Below are 26,614 nucleotides of genomic sequence, written 5' to 3'. Positions count from 1 at the left end.
TACCATAGAAAACACATATAATTTATTAGATGGACTTAAAAATCAACACAAACCAATTTTAGGCACTTGTTGAGTACAGACTATGGGAATTCTCTACCGAAGAACATAATATCTAGCAGGCAAGACCATAAAGATTCAAACCTTAGTTTTCAGAACAATACACAAGGGCTAGACAATTGATAAGATATATTGCATAATTAACCCAACTGTATCCTGTTACAATTTCTTCATAATTCCATACACAATTTTAGGGTTTAATAGAAGCAGTCACTCTTAAGCATCCGAAGTTTTAAAACTCTTTCTTTCCTTTACTCCACCACGCCGGTCTTAAATACCACACATTCTTTGTGGGAGCATGATATAGAAGTATTGTTTTTATATAAGCAGAACTTTAAAAAAATTATTTTCTATATTAAATCTGCATCTATAGTGTCATAACATGATGGCTGATAATTCTGATGTTTTTTAAAGTTCATTTCAACAGGTTTAGTTTGTAACAATAAGTGTCTCATTGCTAATTCCTTTAGATAGTTAATATTTACCTCTGTTCTTTAAGTAAACGTGAGGGGGAGAAATGGATGTGGTTTATGATTTTAAGGATGTGGGGATGGCTTCAGGTTAAGCACTACATATATGATTTGGTTTGTTGTCTTTCTCTTCATACTCTTTGTACAGACATTATTCAACACATACCTCATTTTTGGAATGGGAAGAGAATACATGTATAACTTAATCCCTTTCACATCTAACTAGCAGCTCAAGGAGCTGGCAGTCTAGGTACTTCTCTTATCTTTCTGAATCTACTTTTCAGTGTGAGAAGCTAAAATTAAGAAGTATTAAAATGCTAAATACAGTATAATTTAAAGGACTCTACTGCAGGCATTTATGTGCTGTGCACACAGCAAGCCAGTTTGTGATGTACTCAACAACTCTGACAATACTCTCTAATAAGCAAAGTGCAAATCAATGAATCAAGCCAGTGGAGGATAGCACAGGACCAGAGAACCAACTTAGAGGCTAGCAGTTTGGAGAATAATGGATATAGGTAAAGTTGAGAATATCTCCAGGACCAAGAGAACATATCTTCGTTGATGGGGAAAGGAGTGCAGGGGATGCTGAGCTATGGGAAAGCCAATCCCGAAGCAAGACGTTCCAGATTATACTTGGACAGTGGCAGGGTTCAAAGTTAAGTCATGCAAAACCCGGCCTTGAAAGATGAATTCATTTCAGGATACAACTGGGCAATTGAGAGACGATAACCCCAGAGTTCACAGATAGTCTGGGATGTGCTGCTATCCCCTATATACAAAGTAGAACACGACAGATAAATTCCTGAAAAGGCCTGCAGAGAAAACTAGAAAGTTGTCTACAGTTTTTCTATTTACACTAATATAGACAAATTTTGAGGTTGTCTGTACTGTATGTGGTTGCTGTAGTCACAGCAAGAAATGTGAAGTGCCTAAGAGATGGGCCAGTAGAATCCCATTTCCAGGCATTGTAGTACTATACACTCAGACGAGAGAGACAAGAGTGTCTCAGGGACTTCCTGCCTTTGCTCAGTGCCCTGCACTTCTCTGATCCCACTGTCACTACCTACCAGGCACTTCTTCAAGACCAGAAAACAGAAACTCTTTTCTATTCCATGCCGTGCTTCTAAAATCACTTTAACTACCTGCATTAAAAATGCCAGACAGCAGGTGAAGCACTTTTTTATTCTTAAGGCAAAATGTCATATTCCCTACCCACTTTCCTCTGCACCCCAAACCACCAGCCTTCAATGCATTCTTTGCCCATCCATGAGGGCCAAAGAAGACAGAACTGGAAAATTTCAAACAAGGATCCTCATCAGAATGTGTTAAGATATACTTTCTAAATGCTACATGACAAAATTAAACATATTTAAATGCATTTAGCAATATGGTTCCTTTTATCACGGTATTGAGAGAAGTTAACACAATTTTCAAAATTAGTATCAAAGATAGGATATTTAAATCCAGTCACATGAACAGAGGTATGGAGCTTTGTTCTTTCCAAAGTTGAGCATGATAACCCTAAATAAGATGTTTGTTTAATCCAAACATAGTATATTAAAAAACCAAAAACAATGCCCTTTGCTTAATTCCACTTAAAAACTACATATAAATTGCCAACATGACTATTCACGAGGTGCTCCATGTTATTTGGAAGTAATACTGTTAAAATGATTTTGATGTATTTTCACATTACAAATTAAAAAAATTTTTCTGCTGTAATTCTGGTTTTATGCACAAGGATAAAGGTACCCTACAGTACATGGGGTCACAAAAGTGTCAGATACAACTTAGTGACTGAAACAACAACAATAAAGGTACCCATCTTATTTCTAATGCTTTGCCTAGAGGGTAGGATATAACCAAAAAAGCATGTTTTATCAATGTGGTATAAGAGTACATGCATTCTAGATGATGCCATGTCAATCACTACACCAATTGTGACAAGGTAAGACGCGCTTTAAACATCCAATTAAGATTAAATTTTGGCCAACACCTTCAAGACAAGGGACGGACTGTGTGGGTATACAGCTGAACTGATGTGGCGGCAAGCCAAGGAAATAAATTATAATTACTCAAATTGAAAGGCAAAAAGGATAAAAGATGTAGATTGGCTGGGTTACTTTACAGAGTATTTGTTTCTGATGACACTGCAACATCTATAAAATAGATCTGGGTTTTTAACATACAAGCAATTCCTTATAGTGATTTGAAAGTGTGAGGATATATGAACAACTAAAGTTAGTAATTTAGGATTTACTTTTTAAAAGGAAGTTGACAAATATTAAAGTGTTATATTTGCATTTTGAACATAATATAAATATAGAGCAAAATATAATTTTAAACACTGATCTCCCATGCCTGACTTGGATTTATATAATGAGTATTTTATATTTTATAGAAAGGAACTTTCCAAGTTTTGTCAGTAATTATAGTATGTACTATTTCTCATCAAAATCTTTGAAATTTAAAAGGCTGGTATTAAAAGTTATTTTTTTCCCTTGAATATTCTAAAACACGCCAGTTTTGCACTAGTCATCAGATTTTCAGGGCATGAAAGATACACCAATATAGTACCCAAGAGTATGTTTTAACACATTTAGGATAAGTTTGCTTACAGTCACAACAGAAATATCTTAAAGATTTTCAGGTGGAGAAAAAAGAAATACCCGAGTAAACATATAAAGTTTGGGGGCTAAGTTACTTCTTAATAAAATACATTATGTTGGTCAATTTTTAAACCAAATTCTTAAAAGCATTAAAAAAAATTCGTATTTTGTAACTGTCAAACAACACATTCACGTGGTATAAAGATGATAAAAGAAAACTTAGACACAAATAAAACCTCAACCTACTTCAACTCCTAAGAAATCAGGAATTTTCAAATTATCTTCACTGCTTATAAAATACGCTTCACCTTTCATCTCAAATTCACTTTAAATGCTTGACATATAATTTGGTATCTAAGAAGATTGTAGCTAAATTATTTGACAATGTTTATGGCGTGATACTTCTCTTGGTAGACACATATCACACAAGTTTCCAATTAATGCTGAAAAAAATCACTTTATAATTTTAATCACAATTAATGACTGGCCAATTAATGGATTAACAATTCACTCAGTAAATTTAGATGGCATAAGGTCCAATAAAGGGAGCAATCTGATAACTGCTCAGTGTGCTATTCTGTCCACCAGTAATACTAAGTCAAGAATATGACAGACACTCCACTCAGCTAGATTACAGCTTTCCATGTATGTGATTTGCAGTAAAAAATCAGGGACACAATGTGAAGCTTTGTCCTTTTTTTTTTTTTTTTAAAGAGCAGCTCAATGGTTTGGGGGTGGGTTAGTATGACACAGAGAACATAGGGGAAGTACAAGATGGCACTCACCATCAATGCCAGTACTCATCCCATTATATTTGTAACTAAGGATATTAGTTTCTGTGTTATTTGCTTTTCTTTAAGAACATGATTCAAAGCCATTAACTCGAACTTGAGGTATATACACAATACATACACAACCTTATGCAAAATACTTTTCATAATTACATTTTAAAATATTGGAAACTGAGTATCTGTGCTGATTTGTATTTTGACTTAATGGAACAGGAAGAGAACAACATTCAACAAGGGAGGGTCATACTGATAATAAAGCTCTGAAAGTTAAAAAATGTCTTCCTCTCCCTTTGTACTTACCACAGGCTACACAGTGTCCTGAGAGGATTCATTATGAGAAAAATGTCAATCACAGCTTTAAGACCTTGCTTTGGAAGGAACTAATGAGAAAGCAGATTGAAAGGTGAAACTTCATCTGTGTTTTCAAATAAGTGGTCTTAATTTTTCTTCTTATAGAAAAAGTTTAAATGTTTAAATCAGTTTATTATAAATATATCTAAACCATTAATTTTTGCAGCTTTCAGGTAAAGTCCAGCACTTCATTTACACAAAGTCTATGAGAAGAGGTCAGTAGAGATCATCTAATCTTAAGTCGTGACATCATCCATTCAAGTCCTTGGCATAACCTATAAAAAAATAAAATATCTTGATCAAATTCTCAAATAAAAAGCTATGAAGAGCAAACTAAAAGGAGATACAATTTTTTATCTATATAAACAACAAAGATTAGAAAAAATCAGTAATATTCAGTGTAGGTGCTATCCTTTCATACAGTACAACTGTACATTTTTGGTTCTGTCTCTACTGCATAGAATACTGCCTGATACATAAAAGAAGCTCAAAAATTACATAGTGAATGCTCATAGAAAGTAATTTAGTAAGAAGTACCAAAAATGCTTAAAATACCAACACTCTATACCCTTTTTTCTACTTTTAGAAATATATCCTAAAAAAGATAAAGACATGTTTACGTATTATTACTGTTCATGAAAGCATTTTTAATAGGAAATACTAAAATCTAGATGTCTGGCAATAGAGAAAAAATTTGACAAATTATGTAACATTCATATGATGATGTATTAAAAAATTCCTTTCAGAGATTGTTTTACAATATGACAAAATGCTCACAATATAAATGAAGAAGAAATGGCAGGATATTTAATATATAGTAGCTATTAAAACAAAGTATGCACGTAGTATTTGTGACATCTATGCAATAAAAAAATCTGAAGGAAATAAAGTCTCATATTACTAACACCAGTTATCATTGAACAATGGGTAATTGAGCATACTAAAATATAGAAAGATATTTATTGTGGTAAAAGAATCTAAATGTTTATTTAGCAAGAGGGAAATGTACAAAATGAAGGACTGTTAATGAAGCATCAATCAATATCTATTGAGGAGGTTTTACAGATACGAGAAACAATGCTACCACATTAATATTTAAAAAGCCAGAACTCAGATTTTTGTGCCTAAGTCTAAAAATGTAGACAACAGAAATAGAAGGAAAAGAGGGCAATGAAGTAAATAAACGATTGTTTCGATATAGGCCCATACTTTTTTCCTGTTAATTCCTTACCTTTAAGCTACTCATAGGAAATGATACAATAACAAGATGAGTAAATTAATTAATTCTACACTGTTAAAGGTACAGGAGTTACTTAAGAGCAAACTAGAAACTGCACTAAGCACTTAATATCCAGTATCTAATCTTCACAGCACCAGGACCAGAACCCTTCCCATATTACAGAGGGAGCCTGACCTTAGAGCGCTGAGCAAATGACAGAGGTAGGAGTCAAAATGTCACCAATACTAAAACCAAGACTAAGGTGGTCAGATTACACAGCAAACAACATTTCCCCTAAACCAAACATTTCCATTTGCTAACTCTTGTAAATGGAAGACCACATAAACCCAAAACTGAAAAGATGGCATCATCTGCTGATGTGCCCCTTTAAAAGTAAAACTGCCAGAATTCAAAATAGAGGGTGGTGATGGCTGTATCACACTGTGAATGTACTTAATCCCATGTACTGTACACTTAAAAATGGTTAAATTACCAGTTTTATAGTATATATATTTTGCCACAAAAATTAACTTAATAAGTAATGTTCTTAATACATTAAAACTGCCAGAATTCGTATGTATCCTAATGATGTATTTTCCACACAACTACTCAAAGTATAGAAGTTAAATCTTCTATCAGTCCTAGATCACTTATCTTTGTTGTCAGATTTAGTATTACAATCAGTGCTTTCACTTTATTTGATAAAGATAATACAAATAAAGATATACCGATATCTATATATGTATCTTATATGCGTATACGTATATAAACTATTTGACAAAGAACTATGTAGAAGATATTCAAAGAAGAAGATACTCAAATGAGCATGTGAATAGTATTGTCTGATTTTTTTTTTAGTGAGCAGATTTGCTGTTTTGAGGTTCTAATAACTATGCTCCTCCAAATGTCTGTAATCAGGTAACACTGCCTTCTATTTCACTAAGATTTGGCTTCATCTCCAATTTAGTTCTTAAATTTGGGGGTGGGGTTCTTCAGGGGCTAGAAAAGGGCAGAAGCTTGAGGCATAGATATGAATTTACCTGCAGTGGCAGAAATTCCCTTACTTTTAACGTCACAGAGAAGGGTAAACCAAATACTGAATTACTGACACTATTGAGCTATGCCTCATATATTATATGTTCTATATCTTACCTATAACAAGGCTGACAAGCTCTGCCTGCTTGAAATCCTTTCACCCCTGGGCATCAGACTAGGGCAAAATTCTACTGCAGGCACCACCTTTCCCTCCAGGGCCAAGGACCCTCCTGTCACACTCTCTTATTTTTTGAAGTGCAGGAACTCCCTTTTGGCAACATTGATGGCATATCTGCAAACTGGTCCCTCATGCAAATCTTCTATTTCAGCTTTTTTATGCATAAAACATGAATTTAAAATAACTACATGACTGTTAGGAATAAATGATACGCTCTATAGAAAGCACGTAAGGCACAGGACATATCAGCAAGTGCCAAGTCCTTTCTTAGAATGCAAGCCTCACCGACAGCACAGGAACGATTTCCTGACTTGCATGGACTGTGTCTTACATCTCTCCCTCACAAAGTTCTGTACATGGTAACCTTAAATATTTGATTTTAAAAAGAAATACATGTTTTATGGAGAACCCACTCCAGTATTCTTGCCTGGAGAATCCCATAGACGGAGGAGCCTGGTGGGCTACAGTCCACGGGGTCGCAAAGAGTCGGATACGACTGAGCGACTTCACTTTCACTTTCAACCCTCAGCTGAGAAGTTTCAGCTCTTGTGTTTGCTATTGATTGTTTTCTTGAGTTCTCAAAGACCTGTGACCATATTTTTTTTTAAGTTGCCTGTTTTCTAATTGCATCACTTTACACACTGTTGTCTAATAATATGTGGTATTTAGAACGCCTTCTTAATTATTTTGAGCAGCCATTGCCTGTATTTTCTTAGCACCTCCTTGGTTTTCTTACGTGAACTCATCTGACAGGGAAATGCAGCTTTTTTGTTCGCCCTCTCTGCATACTGGAGCGTCTGAGTCAGTGTTCTAACTAATCCCTGATGGTCTCTGAGCTACTGTTCTACCAGACTCAGTAGTTATGTACTTCAGGAAGTTTTCGGTAGAATTGGTCCTATTAGGAGACTCTTGGTGTCACCTTTGTTATCTTAAAAGCTGGTCCCTTCACTGAGGCTCTTAATTTTTTGAAAACTTGATTCTATTTCAGCTGAAAATTGGCAAGGCTATTTAAAAGATTGAGGGAAGCCATTTAAGAAATTGAAAAGTAATCGCAAACAACATTGGGTAGTTGTGACTTTCAGTTCTGTATCAGTTGAATTTTTGTGCTCTTTTCCCTGTGTATGTGGTGGTTCTATTTTTCTCCAATAAAACTTTTTATTAAAAAAAAAAAAAAGAAATACATGTTTTAAAGCTAAATACATGTTATTCATGAAGACGACATCTCACCCCTCGCCGGTGAGAGCACAGCATGCCTGGATGTGCCACTGGTGATCTTTAATAGAAGTTAGTTTCAAAAACTGGGAGATTTCTGCTACAGTCATGCATCCTTTAACATCTTGTTTGTTAGCAAAAATCAGCAATCCAGCTTTCCTTAGGTCCTACAAAAGCAAACAAAACTGTAAAGGTCAGTTCATTTTTTCCAATACTTTCCAATTTAACAGATTATATTTGATAATCTGTGTAACCTAAATTTTCTCAACTACTTTACATAAAAGTATCTCATAGCTCTTATGATGGAAAGTAAACATCAAATGGAATGGAATACATTTAATCAATCTATACCTGCATGTATTTACATATTTCTTATAGTCCAAGATTACCTTTTTATGGTCCCACGTGCTCTATTTAACAGTCACATCTTCCTATTTAGTACATGTCTAACCATTCCCCCAGGATTCCCAAGTGGCTCAAAGGTAAAGAATCTACCTGCCAATGCAGCAGACAGAGTTTTGATCCCTGGGTCAGGATGACCCCCTGGAGGAGGAAATGGTAACCTACTTCAGTATTCTTGCCTGGGAAATCCCATGGACAGAGGAGAGACTGGTGGGCTAAGTCCATGGGGTTGTAAAGAGTCAGATGTGACTCCGCAACTAAACAATAACCACCCCAGCCCCAATTACTCTTTAGCGTGGCACTCAAGAGCTTTTCAAAATTCTTGCCCAACCTATACTTTAGGTAGAGCTTTCTTGGTAAACCTAAGGAGAGTTATGGACGTCTCCCTCATAAAAATGGACATATGTATATATGTCCAAAAAAGTTTTTGTACAATTTTAGGGTGTTCATAGATACTCTAAAGTCCATTCGTGAATACTGGGTTAAGAACTCAACTAGTGGACTGAACTGTCATAAAACTCTGCCTATATATTTTAAGAGATACAGAGAAAACTGAGATACAGAGAAAACTAAGGTTTTGGTGCTATGTCTGCAAGTGTTCCCAGCTCTGTGGAATAGCATCTTCTTTTCAGGGATCTCAGTGAGAAAATTTTGGTTTCAATCATGCGTATGTGTGTTTGAAGCAAGAGTCTTCAGTAGGGTTAAACAGACATTGTTCCACATTATTTACTCTTGCTAAAAGACAGTCTTGGCTTTTCATTCTTTCTGAAGTAAATAGACAACAGAAGTAGTAAATTTCTTACTTGGTTAAAAGGACTTCTGCTGTATGCTTTACATCAACATCGGAGACTGACTTAGTCAGAGTGCCCTCTGCAGGACCGCACTACAGTTCTACAGATAAGGACAGAGTTACCTGAACAACTTAGTCAGGAAAGGGGTTCTCTAGAACGAGGGTCCCAAACCTCCGGAATCGAATGCCTGATGATCTGAGATAGAGTTGATGTAATAATAATAGAAATAAAAGGGCACAATAAATGTAATGTGCTTCAGTCATCAGGAAACCATCTCTTTCCCCCTCCATGGGACTGTGGAAAAATCGTCTTCCACAAAATTAGTCCCTGGTGCTAAAAATGTCAGGGACCGCTGCTCTGAAAACATTAAGTTCTAAGAGTTCCTATTCATTGCTGTGAGACTCAGGGAGCTCAAACCCATGCTCTGTGACAACCTAGAAAGGTGGGATGGGGTGGGAGGTTCAAAAGGGAGGGGACATATGTATACCTATGTGATTCATGCTGATATATGGCAGAACCGACACAATATTATAAAGCAATTATCCTTCAAATAAAAATAAAATAAAATACTACTCCTTCCCCGAGAGTGTTCCAATTCGTTTCACCTATAGTTCAGATCACCTGTCTATTTATATAAGGCAAAAAGTTGAAGGGATGACCTATCACTAGTGCTCATATGCATTATCAAGTATATGAAGTTTTTTCTCTTATCCTAATTGGAAAATGGAACACTTATCAACAGTTGATATATGGCTGAATCATTGAGTAGATGGACTTTCCATGGGATTTAATTCCTATCTTCCTATCGTTTAGGTTTCACTATCTCTTCTTGCCAGCGTTGTGTTGAAATCTTTATATAGGTCATGCCAGGTAATGCTGGCATGTTCAAGGAACAAACCTTAGAAATATTTGACAACAGAAATATTTGGCGCAAGTTAGGACACATAGTTTGTACTATTTATAGTAACCTATATTCATCACTTTTAGTAACAAAATTATTTGGAGAAGCCCTTAGACTGAAAATTGGTAAACCTAAGAAACAGAGCCAGGTACTGCAATGTCTAAAAAAAAAAAGAAAAAAACCCGCATCGAATGTAATTTTTCTAGATATTAAAGGCTCAAATTTTATGTAAGGTTCTTGATTTTTTTTTAAGCTATGTTATCTACATTTAATTATTTAGGAAAAGAGGAAAATCAAGTCTTCCTTTACTTTTTATTAAAATAACCTCACAACAAAGTATGCATTATGCTAATAGTAGAAAAGAGATACACTGGATTAAGGCTGTTGACTTAACAAGAGGTCAAAGTACAAGGTAAAGAGTGGTGATCTTTTGTACATCACTCATTTTAAACACTTTGAAAAAGTTCTGCTCCACACCACAGACTTCTGTTCTTAAGAGTCTAAAAATAGTTTTTAGTTTAGTCAAGGAAATGAACAGTAGCACACACAAGACACACTTACTTATCAGCACTGTCTATATGCCATATATAGTTGTCAATTTGTTTCTCAAACTCCATTTGTAAAGATAATTACTAGAAGTTGAGTCATTCTGAATAAAATTCATCTATTCTTTTGTCTTTGGAATTTTTTTAAAAATTCATGAGTTTCAACGTTTTTGCGCTTCATTTAAGATGAAGCTTTCAGAAATGTATTTAAATGCAGTCGTTCTGTATTTCATAACACACAGAATCATTACTGGTGATGATAAGAAGACTGTTGTTTATTGTGGTATGCATGAAGCACTTGACTAACCCATGTTGAAATTTGGTTTTCACTCCTAAATTCTCATCCTTGAGCTGGAAGCTCCTCCCCAGAATGCTGCCTATTGGCTGTTCCTGACCCTATTAAGTAACTTAACTCCAACTTCCAATTTCACCTGTAATTCCCTTCTTTTCTGGTAATCTCATCCCTTCTCCTTTCACTTTCCAGCTAGGCTCTATTTCTGGCTTTTACTATTTTTCCTAGCGAATAGCCTGAATGATGTGAATGCTTAAATTCAAAAGCTCATCAAGTCACATAAACTATTGGGCCTCAGTGTGCTAATCCATAAAAGATGAGGTTAACTGATCTATGCAAGTTAATGACTCAACTCATAAAATCCAATGACTCGGTGAGTTAGAGCCCTACTCTCTGGACTTTTTATAATACTGATGCCCTACATATTAGCCAACTGGAGTAAGAATCAAATAGGAAGGCTACCTGTTAACAGAGTAAAAAATATAGTCAAGAGACAAATACATTTTGCGTCTTACTTTTCTTTCTCTAAAGCCTTCATAAAACAATAGAACAACTCTTTGGTAAAAACTGAAGAATGATTCATTGTTGTAAAATGCAAAGGGGAAATTTTAAAAATCCTTAGCCCGTGCTTCTTTTATTGTTTACTCTTTCTCAAACTAGAACTGAAAATTGTTAAATACAGGTACAAACGCAAGATAAGTTTTTTTTTTTTTAATTCCAAAGGATTTAACAACTGCTAGAATCAGTTCAAAATAGCATCTTGGTCGGTATGACCACCACAAGCAAAACAGGAACTTCAATTTACATAACTACCTCACCAAGTTTCCTTACATGTGAAACATACAAAATTCTTAATGAAAATCACAAAATCAAACCACTGAATCAATATTAAAATATAAAACTTTATTACAAAGATATCCCAGTTTCCTTAAGCTTTATTAAAATTCCACTCAAATAAAGATTATAACACATTTAAGTATTTACTATTCTATTTCCACCTTCGAGTTGAAAAAGTAACATTTGTGATAAAGGGCGAGCAAAAATAATCAGATGCCACTATAGTTGGCCTTCCTTATCCATGGGTTCTGCAGTCACAGATTCAATGAACCTCAAGTTGAAGATACTCAGGAAAAAAATTCCAGAAAGTTCAAAAAGCAAAACTTGGATTTGCTGCATATTTTCATAGCATTTACACTGTACTAGATATTATAAGCAATCTACAGATGACTCAAAGTATACAGGAGGATGTGCATAGGTTATATGCAAATACTGTACCATTTTATACAAGGAACTTGAACATCTTTGGATTTTGGCACCTACGGGCATCCTAGAACCAAACCTCTGCTAACACAGAGGTACAACTCTATTACAAATAATATATGATTTTATAGTTACTATTATCATTACTGACTATATTATTCAGTCCACTTAATTCTCAAATTATGTTAACAGTTATATTTCTCAAGAACTGAGAAAATGTGGCTAGTTGTATAGTTTTGTTCAGTTGAGGGAAAAATAGCAGAGACTAAAGGGCAACAAATTTAAGTATTAGTCAGATAACTGAGTTATAATCAGAACTTGCTATGTGTCTTAGAAATAAGACACTATAAAGTCTTAATGATAATCTTCTGTATGATTAATCTATTTCAAATGAAAAATGAAAGCCATTTTAGATCTTTTTGTCAGGGAAAACTTCTAAACCAAATTTATCTAAGATAAATGGAGTTAAAAATCTACAACTGACTCCACAATCTTTCTACTGCTTCCAGATACACTTGGAAATTGGAAAGTGTCAAAATTACAATCTCAGCAGATAAAATTATTTTTTCCAAAAATCTGAAACAGTATCCCCATGAGAAAATAGAAAGTAAAAATGTGATAGAAATATTCTCCCAACACACATCTAATGCCAGAATCCTACTTACCTCATGGGCTAACATTTTATAGAGTTCTTCTCTAGTTACAGAAATCCTTTCTCTGTCTGTACTGTCCACAACAACTATTACAAACTAAAATAATTACAAAAAAAGTCATTAGTGGTTACATAATTTGCTATCTGTAAAATTTATCAAGTCTTTATTTGATTTACAGTCTAACAACTATCAAGAAATTAGAACCTTATGGTACAGTATTACTGAAAACCAGAGATACCCACTATACATTGTGAAGCCTAAAGTTCTAAATCTTTAATTCAAACATATTTACTAATTTTTAAGAGAAAATAAGACAATATGATGTCATCATTCTATTAGAATATTCTGCTAGTAAACTAAGCAAAATATAACATGTTTGTTTTCTAAATTAATATCTTAATTCTATAGTATCTTAATTAATATCTAATATCTTAATTCTATTTTCACTGTAAGTCCATAAGACAAAAATATTATTATGGCCCTAAATTTAAGTTACTTCTAGACAGATACTATTTATTAATGTCAATTAAAAAATCTAAAAGGGCAGGTGTATGAGAATAAAGTAATATGAGAGTTAAGCTAATTTTAAAAAAAAATCAACAAATTGAAAGAATAACTCTGTATCTAAAACCATGCCGTCTTCTTATATGAGTGGTCCCTGCTACTGCAAGCACAGCTCCTTCCTGAACTGACGGTAAGACCGGCACCAGAGATGCAAAGACTCATACAGGAGCCGTGCGGGACTGAGCTGCAATGCCGCTCCTTCAACTCCGTGAGCACCAAAAGGCACCAGCGAAACAGCAGCAGGTAAAGTCACTCTACAATGGCACTGGTTATGCCCAAGTTACTTCTGACTGCCTAGTATTAGTATGCACTACATATTGTTTAGAATGAGCTTTTCATTTTCAGATAAACCACTTCATTTTCAGGATCTTTTCTATTCTTCAGATTTCATCAACCACAATGCAGATGGATAAGAGAACTGATACTTGACCTCTTCTCTCATTAAGACTTTACTGATATGTGGTTATATTGCTCTAAGACATGTCCTACTCTAAACCTTTTAACAAAGCCATTGATTTTCAAGATGTTGGCATGAATTTATAATACATGCAGCATTTTATATGGAAATACTAATCATATATATACTCCTCCTTCTCCAAAGGACATATCACATTCTTAACAGAGTGTTAGGGAATCAGGTCATCAGAGACAATTAATAGTGCCTCAGTGATATCATATTCATCCATATATACAGTTGAAAACTTATTAACTTATAACCAGCACTATAAAAACAAATGTCACAGCCTTTAATCTTACAAGGTCTATACAGTGAAGCTCTCAAATGTCAGAAATTTCCTCTTAGCAAATAATATGTAAACAAAACATATGACTATATCTAAACTGTTTTATAATAAAAAGAGTTCTTTAATGTGTAATTGCATTGCATAAAAGAAAATACATAGTAAAATTTTGAACAAGGATTCAAACCACCAAAGTCCTCTCATTTAACTTGGATTTCCTCTATGCAGACAAAAGTAAATAGTACAAGAGAAATGAAGTTACAAACTGAAATGGAGTTCTTTAGAAAAACAATTATTTACAACAAGCTCTGGGATCAGTATAAAATCAGACTAATCAATCACCAATTCTTCTTACACAGGTTCAATGAGAATGGATGTACAGAACAATGACCCTGAAAGAGGGAACTAAAGATTCCATTATGTTTAAAGTCTACTTATATTAACATACTGTGATATTTCAAAAAGATAACTTTAAGAGTTCATATCTAGAAAGAGTTTCCCAAGTATTATATTCACAAAAGACTTAGTATATTAAGAAACATACCTCTGTGTTAGTATAATAAGTGTTCCAGGAAGAACGAAGAGATTCTTGGCCACCAATGTCCCACATTAGAAAACGTGTATTATTAATCACTATCTCTTCTACATTACTTCCTATTGTTGGGGACGTATGTACAACTTCATTCATAGAACTGGGGGAAAAGTTCAAATACATCACAATTAGCAAAGAAACTAGATTGTCTGAATATTTTTCAACTAAGGGAGAAATCAGCATAACCTCCTTTTATATTTTATACCCAAATATCCCCTTTCCACGAGGTTTATTAAGAGTGAACAAAAGGCTCACTACTGTATATACAGCACAGGGAACTCTAGTTGGAGCTCTGCAGTGACCTAAATGGGAAAGAAATCCAAGAAGAGGAGATATATATGTATGTGTGGTGAGTCGCACAGAGCAGAAACTGACATGCCAGTGTAAAGTGACTGTACTCCAAATTAAAAAATAAATGAATAAAAACAGGATACTATATATTACACATACAGGTGGGATTTCCCAGGCGGTTCAATGGTAAAGAATCCGCCTGCCAATGCAGGAGACGCAGGCTTGATCCCTGATTTGGGAAGATTCTCTGGATAAGAATTCTCGCCTGAGAAATCCCATGAACAGAGGAGCCTGGCAGACTACCATCCACTAGGTCACAAAAGAGTCGGACATGACTTAGTGACTAAACACCACCACCACCACCACCACACATAAATTATGTTCAGAAGAATACTAACAAATACACATACTGGACTGTCTATGTTGAAAAAACTACTATATTCCTGGAATCACAGATACGAACCATCCCTAATTTTAAGATGCGCTCTTTGGTAAAATTTGAAATACATCACTATCACGTGTTGTATAAAAACAATAAAGCTCTTTGAAACTTCAAAAAAAAAAAGAGTGAATGAAAAGTTCAAACAGAGGTAGAACTAGGTAGTGGACTTGCTAGAACACTTTGTAGTTTCATTCCAAGAAACTACAGAAACAAATATTTGTCTCCTTTCTATAAGCAAAACAACTGAACAACACTCAACGTCCTATGAAGTTCCAGCTCTCTAGAAGCAGTTGCTTAAATTGGGTTCCTGGTTCATGGCCAACCTGCCTTCTTACAGAGTAATGTGGACTCTATAAAATTTTTTACTGCTTTCGCTAATTAAGTATCACTCAGGCAGAGAAAGTAACTAAAAACAAAAAGATACAATTTTTTAGGTAGTTAGTACTTACAACTGGTAAAGGATGGTAGTTTTTCCTGCATTATCCAGCCCAACAATGATAACTTTGTGCTCTGAAAAAAACAAACAAAAAAAAAACCACAGTGATTTATTAATCAAAAATTAAAAATTTTCCCATTTCATCTACTCTTTTCAGCCATGGTATAATTCAGTGTACGGCATTTTATTCCTGCTTGTAACACAAAAGAACATCACAGCAAGAGGAGAATTATGCTATTGGTCTAACCCCTCATTCTACATAGAGAAGTTTCACCCGTCTAAGAAGCCAGAAGTATTACATTCTTTCCACTCCTTGGAAGCCAACTCTCAGTCAACTATCCCAAATGCAAGCACAACAATTTATGTAAGACTTAACGTGTTAATGTTTCACACTGGACCAAGTTACTTAAGTTCTAAATGTGAATTTAAGGCATTAATGGGGTATGTACAGGTGAGCTGGGTGAATGGCAGGAAGAAAAAGGGCAGCCTTTTAAAGCTGCTGTCTGCAGGCATCTCTAAGTATCTGAGCGCGTGTGAACCATAGGGTTCTTCTAACCAAATTTAAGGACCTATGGCTATGGTGGCAGTGACTCCCTGGCCCCTTGGCTTCTACAGATCACTTTTTTCTCCTCTGTTTCTTTTGATTTATTTTTTTCCACAAGCTCCTTTTCCTTGGGTCCTCCTTCACACACTCAGGCTGTCTTCTTTCATTCCTTTCACATTTTAGCAAGGTATCTTGGGGCCCATCTATTGCCACCCAGTCTAAAAATGACTCCCACAGACAGCAGTGCATGGAGGAAGCTGATCTCCAAAGATGGTCTCTGGATATTCATGCCCCCTTAAATCCTGGCTGGTCCTAAGACTTGTATTTAACCAACAAAATGCAGAAGTGACTGTGTGACTTCCACACCTGGATCATCTCACACCTTGCAGTTGCTGCCCAGCTCTTGGCAAGTCCCCCTGGAGTAAGCCAGATACCAGGTAACAAGTCCAACCACTCCAAGATTGCCGTGCACATGAGTGAGGAAGCCAGGGAGATGCACAGTTGCCCTCACTGTTCTAACCATTCCAGCTGAGATGCCAGACACAAAAAAGCCACCGCGGATATGCAGCCAGGTGGGGCCGGGGATGACTCCAGTTCTAGCTGCCATCCAGCTATAATCAAATGAGCCCCAAGCCAGAACTTCCTAGCTGAGCTCACAGGGCCATAAGGGACAGTAATAAATAATTCCTTTAAGTCATCAAATTTAGAAGAATTGGCTTATTACACAGCAACAGATAACAGACACAAGATGGGAAAACACATGTGGTTGTGTGACGCTGAGCAAATGACTTATTCCTCTAATCCTAAATTTCCTCACTGTAAAACAGGGAGGGACAATACTATCTTGCACGGTTATATAACTAAGACAGCACTTGGGCAGTGCCCACTACCAAGAAAGACAGTTCCTAATCCATGTTCCCAAATCTTTCCCAAGCTCCAATCTTAGTGGATAGATACAGTGTCCCTCAACACATCCCCAAACCCAATTTTCAAACCTTTTCCTGATTCTATCTTACTTGACTTGCTTACCGGTATTAGCATTATTTCAGAGGCCTTTGGAGTCCCTCGGCTGCAACATCTAATTTGTCACTAGGCTCTATTCTCCCTCAAAAATACACTTTGAACCTACCTCCTCCCCACTGTCCCAGCTGCAGTCCTCCTCATCTCTTACTGTACTTAACGGGACCATCTCCAATCCATCTTCCTGTTGTTTCGTACACTATAAAGCTGGCAATGCTACTCTCTTATTTAAACGATGGCTCTCCACCTTGACAGGAAGACAAAGTACAAGTTCTAAGCCTTGTCTATAAAGCCAGTACCAAATGAGTAGGCTTCCGCTTTATCCCTCACCATGACCACCAGGCATCTAACCTGGAGTTCAAGTTGTTCTTCCTACACAGGCTGCCAACTACGTCCACAGCAAACATTTCTCTACCTCTACTCATAGTGTTTGCCTGTGCTGGAATTATCTTCTCCAACTCTCCACTTCAAGAATTCCTACTAATCTTTAAGGTATAGCTTCCCAAGAAAAATCACTTTCTCCTGCTCTTCTGCCACACCTCTAACAGAGCACTTATAATGATTTACACGAACACTAATCATCTCAGTTTAATGAGGCACCCTTCAAGGGTACTTTCTAGTAACTGCAACTTTTCTGGTATAATAAATGCTGAATTAATATTCATTCTATAAATAAGAAATGTTAAGGATAAAGGAGCTCTTCAAGAAAAAGCTTTTGCAATCAGGTGGTAGATGTTTTCCAAACACAACATTTACCATTAAGAGGAATTCCTAATGCTATATAGGTACTTCCTGTTACACAAAAATATGAAGATCAAGTAAACAGAAAAAAAATTGTTTTAAATAATATACTTCAGCAGGCCAGTGCTTTCTTTTTTAGGCTGCGCAGCATGTGGGGTCTTTGTTCACCAATCAGGGACTGAACTTGCACCCCCTGCAGTGGAAGTGCAGAGTCTTAACCACTGCACCACCAGGGAAGTCCCAGAAAGTTTTAATAAAATCAATTTTGTCCAGTCACTCATAACTTTGAAGAGCAGGCAGCTTAGAACCACTAGCATCCTAAAGTGACGTGACCATGCTCTCCCAACAAAGGTTCTTAAAAGTGATTTTAAAAATGCAGGGCCTAGTCTATCTCTTTAAAGATGACTAGGGTGAACGAAGTGAGAAAATGAGAACTACCTGACAAGTGCGATTTCTTCCTAAGGAAAAGTACAGGGTGACTGGATTAAAATCAGAAGACTGCTTGGGGAGCACTGGCTTCCTCAAAGGGAATGCTAAAAAGGCAGTGGCAAATCCATCTTCACAGGAAGGTCACACCTCAACAGGGCTAGACTACTGAATCCTTGGAGCAGGTGACCTTTATACCTGGGAAGTTTTTTAAATGGCACGGCAATTTTCCCTGACTCTATATTTTTCTATGTCCTCAAATTGAGCACTCCCCTTTTGGCGACAGAGATCTTCCTCAATTCTAGTAATACTAGCAATTATAAACATTTTAATACAAGCAGAATTCACATTGGGCTCTTTTCTGACCTCTGACTTAGATAGTTTCCCACTTGAATAGAATGCCAGTTTTTAATAATATAATTCATAAAACAGCTTATTTTTAAGTTTCAGGAATGTTATTTTGTCAACCTCTTTGTATTAGCTGCAGGACTAAATGTAGACAGACTTGCCAGTACTCAGGAAGAAAATACAATTACCCTGACCAATGAGAGAAATGGTACTCTAAAAATGATACAAAATTAATAGGGGCAAAACCAATACAAATTTAGGCAAGGATCTATGATACATAACTGCACAGTAACTAAAAAATGTGTGTGTGTATGTATCTTACACAGAGAGATCACAAATACAATAGCACTATCTCTGGCAAGGTCCTTAGTCCCTAAAGATGGTTAAACACTTATTCTAACCATGCTGCCATTTTTCAAAATATTTTGCAATTTTCTCTTGCAATTGCTTTCAGAGCCTGAGATACGCTGTTCTGAACATTCCCAATGGTCGCCGTTTAACCCCTGAAGATGAATTTGATTTTAAAAGGGGAGGGGAGTCACATGGTATCATCTCAGTCATAAGGTAAAAGGCAGTTAAGATGAGTGTTACAATTATTAACTGAGGTGTGATCCCTAAATGATATGATTTTAAAATGTGCCTCTAAAAAAATTCTAAAAGGAGTTAAAAAAGGTATTTTGAGTAACAGTAGGACTTAGCAGTAGATAACTATCTGGCCTCCTAGGGTAACTGCTTTTAGCAGAAAACCCTACCTGGCTTTGTTTTTCAAGTGGCCTCCTTAATTTAGACATGCCCCATAGGACTTATTTCTTGATTTCAAACACATTTTCTACCATTTCTGTGAGGAAAGACTAACTAGGCAAAAAAGAAAAAAAACTAAAGGAGGATTCTGTGTCATACCTGACCACAAGATGAACATGATAAAGTCAAACTATTGTGAACCAACCGTTGTGCAATAAACACGTACACTGAGATAAAGCGGATGGCAGAAGAAGTTCACAGCGGGATTTCATCTTCTCCTGACACAAGTGAAAGATAGGATGGGGTAAACAGTTTCAAGACACAATGTCTTTTACACGCCACTGAATGAATGAACTAGAGAATCAATAAGATGAAATTAGGTCACATAATTTGGTGGATAAAGATGTAAAGTCTTGTTAAATCTTTCTTCACTAGTGCCTAGAAATAAAAGCAGCACATTGGGGAGAGAAGGCATAGTGGATGATACAGGGTGAGAATTCATGTCTGGTGTGGGAGAAAATAAACAAGAGAAAAGAGTGTCAGAGATGTTCAGAGAGGAAGTAAAGAAGAAGCTCAAACCACTCTTTATACTGGAAACAACCTCCCTCTTCTAACTAATTTTACAAACTAAGTGAAAAACCGTCACCTACAAAAGCATAAATATGCAAATATTCCCCCAAACTCTTAAGACATAAAGCAGATTTCCAACGTCAATCAAGGAAATACAAGCTAACATATTTGAACACATGAAGGTTTTTTAGTAGCTAAAATATTTTAAAAAGAAGAAAGGATCTCGCTTCAAATATGTGCAGAATCCAGAAAACCTCTGGGGAGACCCATGTTCTGTGGTTCAGTCTTGAGATCAGGACAGTCCAATGAGGCCACAAGCCAGAGGTCCTTCACCTCTTCATCCCTAAGACCCATAAGCCACGTTCAATACCAACTTATATCTACTTCCTCCCAAGACTTGTTTTTCTCTATTTGAATTTTTGTGTTTTTACAATAAAGCACCATGGCTATTTTCAACAGCTTCCTAAGTCTGAGGTAAAGCATGTGGGTCACAGTGAGAACTATAAGATTAAGACATCATTGTGCAATGGGCTCAAAGATAAAGGTGCCAAGTCAAAGGTGAAGATTTGGTTTATCCCCCACTATAGTGTTTAGATTATTCACACTTTCTAATAATCAGCCTTCTCTGAATAGCCTTAGATTCTTTCACCACTGTAACCTGTTTCTCTCACCACGGGGATGGAAGAGACTTCTATGAAAAACACATATTCCAGCTAAAGTGTTACAATGCACTTCAAAACAAATACTACATAGAATCTAAAATACAAAGTATATATAAGAGACAGTTATTATGCGAAAATGTAACAAAACTTTTGGCTGTTTCAGTGCTTTGATGCATGTGATTTATGACAAGTTTACTACTTAGTATGATTTTTCTTTTAGAGTATTTATGCCACAGCATTCTTGCAGTTTTTCAAATAAGTCCAAACAACTGTACACTGTCACAGTACCTGGATGGAATTTTGCATTGTCACCTGGGCTTTAGTCTCCCAATCAATACTTGACTCTTTTGTCATGAAAACGCTTGTTTCCCTTCTTTATTTCCTTCTGATATACTCAGGCAGCCTACCAGTTCTATTTACTGACAGGTTCGAAAAGTCAATAGTAGTCCTGCCAACTACCCGTCAGCAAATTAAGCGGGGGGGGGGGGGGAAGGCATTGTTATCTTGGAGAACTTCTGTGAATCATACCAAAGCTAGAAAACACAAATACTAAGGCAGACAAACTGAGAGTCAGCCTGATTCTTCATTCTCACTTCATATTCAAACTAAGTCCCATGGACTCTGTTTCACAAGGAACAAAAAAATCCCACTTCTGTCAGGCATACCATAGTTTTCACAGGTCTTAACACAGAATCTAAATTAAATCATGTACTTAATAAAGTATGAATGAATAAATCAGATTTGGAAGACATAAAGGTTAGAAGGGAGATAACCAATAAAGTCCCCCATATTAAAAATTCAATTTGCAAAATCTAAAAGCATCATCAATTAAAAAAACGAAGTCTGAAAATACACTTGCAACTTATAGCAACGGTAGTGAAGTTTCGGCTGGCAGTGGGGGGACAAAAAACTTTGCTGAATGAAAAGCAACAATTATACATGACAAAAGTAGAGATCCAATTAGGAAACAGAAACCACATAGCAATTTGAACTTAAAAAGAACTACTCCAGAGGACTGGAGTAATGAGGGACTGGCTAACAAGAAGTAACAATAAAGATTAAAGGGATGACAAACACACAGCGCTTTCACCACCCCAGGGCTGAGACAGGGCTTCTCCCCACAACTCCCCAGGACTGAGATGCAGACCTTGCTGAGGGCTGGCCATGGCTCACTGAATGTCAGAGAAGTAGCTGCGCGGACTTGCCGGGGGGCTTTTCTGGAAATCCTCCCTCTAGCACGCTGGGGAAAGCTGTTCACTGGCAAGTGTTTCCCTGGAGGAACTCCATTCTGAAAGCAACTGAAGTGGGTACTAGAGGAAGCTGCTGTGACCACTGGACAGTGCAAGAGCCAGAGACTGGAGGAGTCCACATGCGCAAGCAGCAGACGGCCTGCTGAGAGGCACATCGCATCCGGAAAGAAAACCCCCTCCTCTTGCGGTGCCACCTACCAACAAGGCTTAACACCGCGCCTTTAAAAGACAAGGATTTAAGGGTTCAGTCCTGTATGCCCAGAGCACACAAAAAAGGTGAGTCTGGAGCTAAAATTTCAGTGACCGGCACAGTTCACCCCTGTGGCTACTCAGCTTCTGTAGACACTCGTTTACATGTGTGAATTCCAACACGATGCAAAGGACAACAGAAGCAGAGGCGGCTTTCCCAGCACCTGGCCCGGCGGCACCAGCAGCTTCTTCAGAACTCATTCACAATGGGTCATTCCTTTTCTGTGAGCTCATCAGGAGAATGCAACAGTGCTCCCCATGAGGAAACTTCATAACTTCTTTCACAGTTCACATGAGAGTCTCAAAGTTCTTCCTTTTATCTAACATGAATCCTTCTTATACAAAGAAGTTTTTGTTAGGTTTCAAGGGCACCAACTCAGGCACTAGATGATCCTGGTTAAAGTCTTAATCTAAAAGGGCTTCCCAGGTGGCACTAGTAGTAAAGAATCCACCTGCTAATGCAGGAGATGCAGGAGACTCAAGTTCAATTCGTGGGTTGGGAAGATCCTCTTGAGAAGGAAATGGCAACCCACTCCAATATTTCTGCCCAGAGAATCATATGGACAGTGGAGCCTGGTGGGCTACAGTCCATGGGGCAGCAAAGAGTCAGACACGACTGAAGCGACTTAGCACCAAAGGTCTATCACTTTTAATCGTAGTGCCTGGAACAAGTTACCTAATGTTTCTTTGTCTTAAAAACTGGAGATTATCAGGCTCACAGGTTTCTTATTAAGAGTAAATCAATTAGGTGAAGGCTAAATCAACTGCATGAAACACATAGACCCTAACCTTGCAAGTCAATATTACCTGCTATTATTTTATCTATAAAGACGAAGTTAGCTTATCTCCCCCGGAGAAGGCAATGGCACCCCACTCCAGGACTCTTGCCTGGAAAATCCCATGGATGGAGGAGCCTGGTAGGCTGTGGTCCATAGGGTCGCTAAGAGTCGGACACGACTGAGTGACTTCACTTTCACTTTTCACTTTCATGCATTGGAGAAGGAAACGGCAACCCACTCCAGTGTTCTTGCCTGGAGAATCCCAGGGACGGCGGAGCCTGGTGGGCTGCCGTCTACGGGGTCGCACAGAGTCGGACACGAATGAAGCGACTTACCAGCAGCAGCTTATCTCCCCACATAAAGGCAGGGGGTCTTGTCTGTTTTGTTCTCTGTCTACCCCACCTGCATCTCTTGTGTCTCTGGTGCATTGATAGGCAGGTTTTTTACCACTAGCGCCACCTGGGAAGCCTTCTACTAGACACCCCAGCACAAAACAGGTGTTCAAAATACTTATTCAATGAACAAATGGAGTACTAATCATAAGCCCCTCTATACTAAAAGATACTAGCGGCAACTCTTCCAAGCCCTAAAGTTGTAAAGACTTACAGTTTAGTAACTGAGAAACAGCAATGGGGACTGGGGGTGGGGGTGGGGGTGGGGGCGGAGAATTCACAGGAAAAAAATGATGCCAATCACTTCTTTAAGGCCAGTGTCAGCAAAATATTTCTGCAGTATTTACCAGTTGCATCATCTAAGAAAATCATTCCACTGGTACCTCAGTTTCTTATTTTCAGGAGAAAAGAAAAACTACTTCAAAGGACTGTAGAAACTTTAAAAAAAATGGTATATACAATAGTATCTAGGACAAATTTTGTACCCTATTAATTTAAGTACCACATAAATGCAACCTCTGGGTTTTCAAGTCTGAGCAATATACAATTAGTTTTCACTATGTACTCAACCTAGCTAAGCTTAAACTGAAAAAGTTGGTCTAAAGGGAGATAGAGAGAGATGTCACACAGTTTGTTTCATTAGCATAGCAAATTGATATCCCTCAAAACTTTCTTCCAAGAGTTTATGTGAAAAGAACATAGGGCTGTGTTCTGTATCTTCCAGAGGTAAAATAAAGTTTAATACACAACTAAAAGACCAACAAGTACCTGACGGATTTAAAGTGACCCTGCTGATAAGACAATCACATCGTTTAACAGGAAATAGTTTATTCATATTTTCATAATACTGACATCTGAATTTTTAGAACTTCATTAATTTCTTACTATTTCCCAATACTGAAAAAAAGGTCCGGTCAAAAATTACCACAAAACAGAGGTAATAAGAACACTTCTCAGTGATTTTTAGTGGTAACAAAGCAATAATCATTATTTAGTACTGTCAAGTAGCTGCTGGCAAAGTTCTAATTCTTTCTTCACTAACAGAGACAATTTTATCATTGACTCAAAACAGAAAGTGGAGATACCTAATTTTTCTTGCAGGACTAGAGATCAATGAGCAATCTTTCTAAATTTCACAGTAGAGTAGAAATACTAGCTTTGCTAAAAATAATACAAAACTACCGATTTAAACATTAAAATAGACTATCTACTATAAGTACCACCAGTAACACGGCAATGTTAAGTTTCAATTCTTAAGACCTACAGATTAAGTTTTCAGGATTTGTGGGCTCCATGGTCATACAGTCAAGATTTCCTGCCACTCTAGGTGAGACCCAGATGGACAAAGGTTAAGTGACTGGTTTCCATTCGCCCTTCTCTCAACAGAAACAGCTAGCTAGAGACAGTGTATATTAGAAGGGGCTTTCTCCAGTTCATGAAAATTCTCCACATCATTTGAAATGTTGCTCTCCCATTTAGTATCATGAGATCTACACTATCTTTTTTTTTTTTTTTTTAAAGATAAACTAGAGATCACAAGTTCCAGTTCTGCTCCCTTCCCATTGCCTTCTTGTAGGAGCAGCTGGATCACCAAGGAGGAGGCAGGGATGGTTGCACATAATAGATGCCACCATTCATTTAAGTCTTTACTGGAAATTTTTGGGTGTGTGACAGTAACACCAGCTTCACAGGAGGAAAACACAAAGTTATTGACAGCCGGGATGATGAATCACCCAACTTGAGTTAAAAAGAAAGTACATCAGTAACTATTTTGTATCTTAATGGCTATGTTGTCTTTCTGTTAAAATTGCATCCTCTTTCCCCGAGTTTTACACTTAGTTTTGTTAACAAATTTCAATAAATCTGATAAGCATTTCAAGGTAATGTTTGCGTTTAGATGAACTGAAGCATCTCTTTATGATAATATACTCCATATCTGGTAACTTACTAGTCACTTACAGTTAACAATGTTTCACATGATATGATTTTTAAGTGCTTTCAGTGGTCACTTTTACATTTTAAATACAGCCATAAAAACCTCCACTTAAATAAGAAACAAGAAACACGAGTAGGAAAGTGACCTTAAGCTTAACCTTAAACACAGATACAATTCTGGCAAAAGGAGAGAAGACCATCACTACTCAGGATGCAGAAGAATCTTTCCAAAGCGGGGGGGGGGCAAGGAAGGCTCATAAACCTGAATGTACTGGCTAAATCAAAAGAGATTTCCCGTGTTTTCCGCATTCTGCAATCCTCGGTCGCTCAGGGGTGCGTTTGGGGCCACAACTTATAACCTTCATCCCAGAGAACCCCAGTGCTTCTCCGTGGTGTGCAAACCCAATCGCCGAAGGTAAAAGGACGGAAACGCAAACCAGGCTGGGCCACTCAGGGGCGTCGAACGTGGGGCAAGAAACCTTTTCCACTCCCAACAGAAACCGGAGCAATGGGTGTATTTGCGGAATGGGTTTCTTAGGAAGGTCTCCTAAGACAAAAGGGCAGCGAGTCGGGAACCATTCCCGAGTTGGGAGTGGGATCGACCAGCCCCAGGCCCGCAGCCGCAACAGCCCGCACCCAGCGCAGAGACCGCGCGAGACCGCAGCGCCCACATTCCGGAAGTATTCGGAGACCCCGCCACCCACCCACCCACCAGGACACGGGTGACCCTCTCCCCCACCCTTACGCGCTCGGCCCGAGCCCCTCACCCTGGTGATTGAACAGTCTCCATATCCTGGTGAAGAGAATTCCCATTCTCGGGCAGCGGACCCCTCTCCAGCCACCCGGGCCGCCTGGCCTCCCCCGGCTCAGGCTCAAGGGGAGGAGACAGACGCGCCGGAGCCTCCGTCGCTGCCGCTGCTGCTGCCGCGCTGGCCGTAGGCCCGCTTCCTAGGAACTGGAGGAAGGCCGAAGCCCAGGCCGCCGTGCCGTCCGCGAGGCCCCGCCGCTGCCGCCGCGGCTCCCGCCTGGCTCGCGGACATCGCCGCCGCGTTGTCTGCGACGAGCCTCGCGGGCCACCGTCCTTCCCCAGCTCCTCTGGCGGCTGCGGCGGCGGCGACCAGGC

The 26,614-nt window shown here is 37.8% G+C and overlaps 1 protein-coding gene across 2 annotated transcripts; it reads right to left on the bottom strand.

Annotated features, from left to right (window-relative positions):
• Positions 1 to 26,614, bottom strand: ARL5A (ARF like GTPase 5A). Of its 2 annotated transcripts, none has more exons than XM_070476205.1 (6): positions 26,259 to 26,614; positions 15,848 to 15,908; positions 14,618 to 14,765; positions 12,782 to 12,865; positions 7,914 to 8,092; positions 1 to 4,556 (listed from the first exon to the last, which is right to left on the bottom strand). In XM_070476205.1, the coding sequence occupies exons 1-5, from the start codon at positions 26,302 to 26,304 to the stop codon at positions 7,937 to 7,939; spliced, it is 495 nt and encodes a 164-aa protein (XP_070332306.1). In that variant the 5' UTR covers positions 26,305 to 26,614; the 3' UTR covers positions 1 to 4,556; positions 7,914 to 7,936. The 2 variants fall into 2 exon arrangements, with proteins under 2 accessions (XP_070332306.1, XP_020756067.1); XM_020900408.2 differs by having other exon boundaries at positions 7,941 to 8,092; positions 26,259 to 26,613.

The sequence above is a fragment of the Odocoileus virginianus genome, chromosome 13 (genome assembly GCF_023699985.2).
Source record: "Odocoileus virginianus isolate 20LAN1187 ecotype Illinois chromosome 13, Ovbor_1.2, whole genome shotgun sequence".
Lineage (NCBI taxonomy): Eukaryota > Metazoa > Chordata > Mammalia > Artiodactyla > Cervidae > Odocoileus > Odocoileus virginianus.
This window is presented reverse-complemented; position numbering and strand designations above follow the sequence as displayed.

Coding starts and splice junctions, on each gene's coding strand:
- ARL5A (XM_020900408.2), bottom strand. CDS start 26,304: ATGGGAATTCTCTTCACCAGGATATGGAGACTGTTCAATCACCAGG. Junction 15,909..26,258: donor GAGACTGTTCAATCACCAGG/GTGAGGGGCTCG, acceptor TGTTTTTTTCAG/AGCACAAAGTTATCATTGTT. Junction 12,866..14,617: donor CTTATTATACTAACACAGAG/GTATGTTTCTTA, acceptor TAATTATTTTAG/TTTGTAATAGTTGTTGTGGA.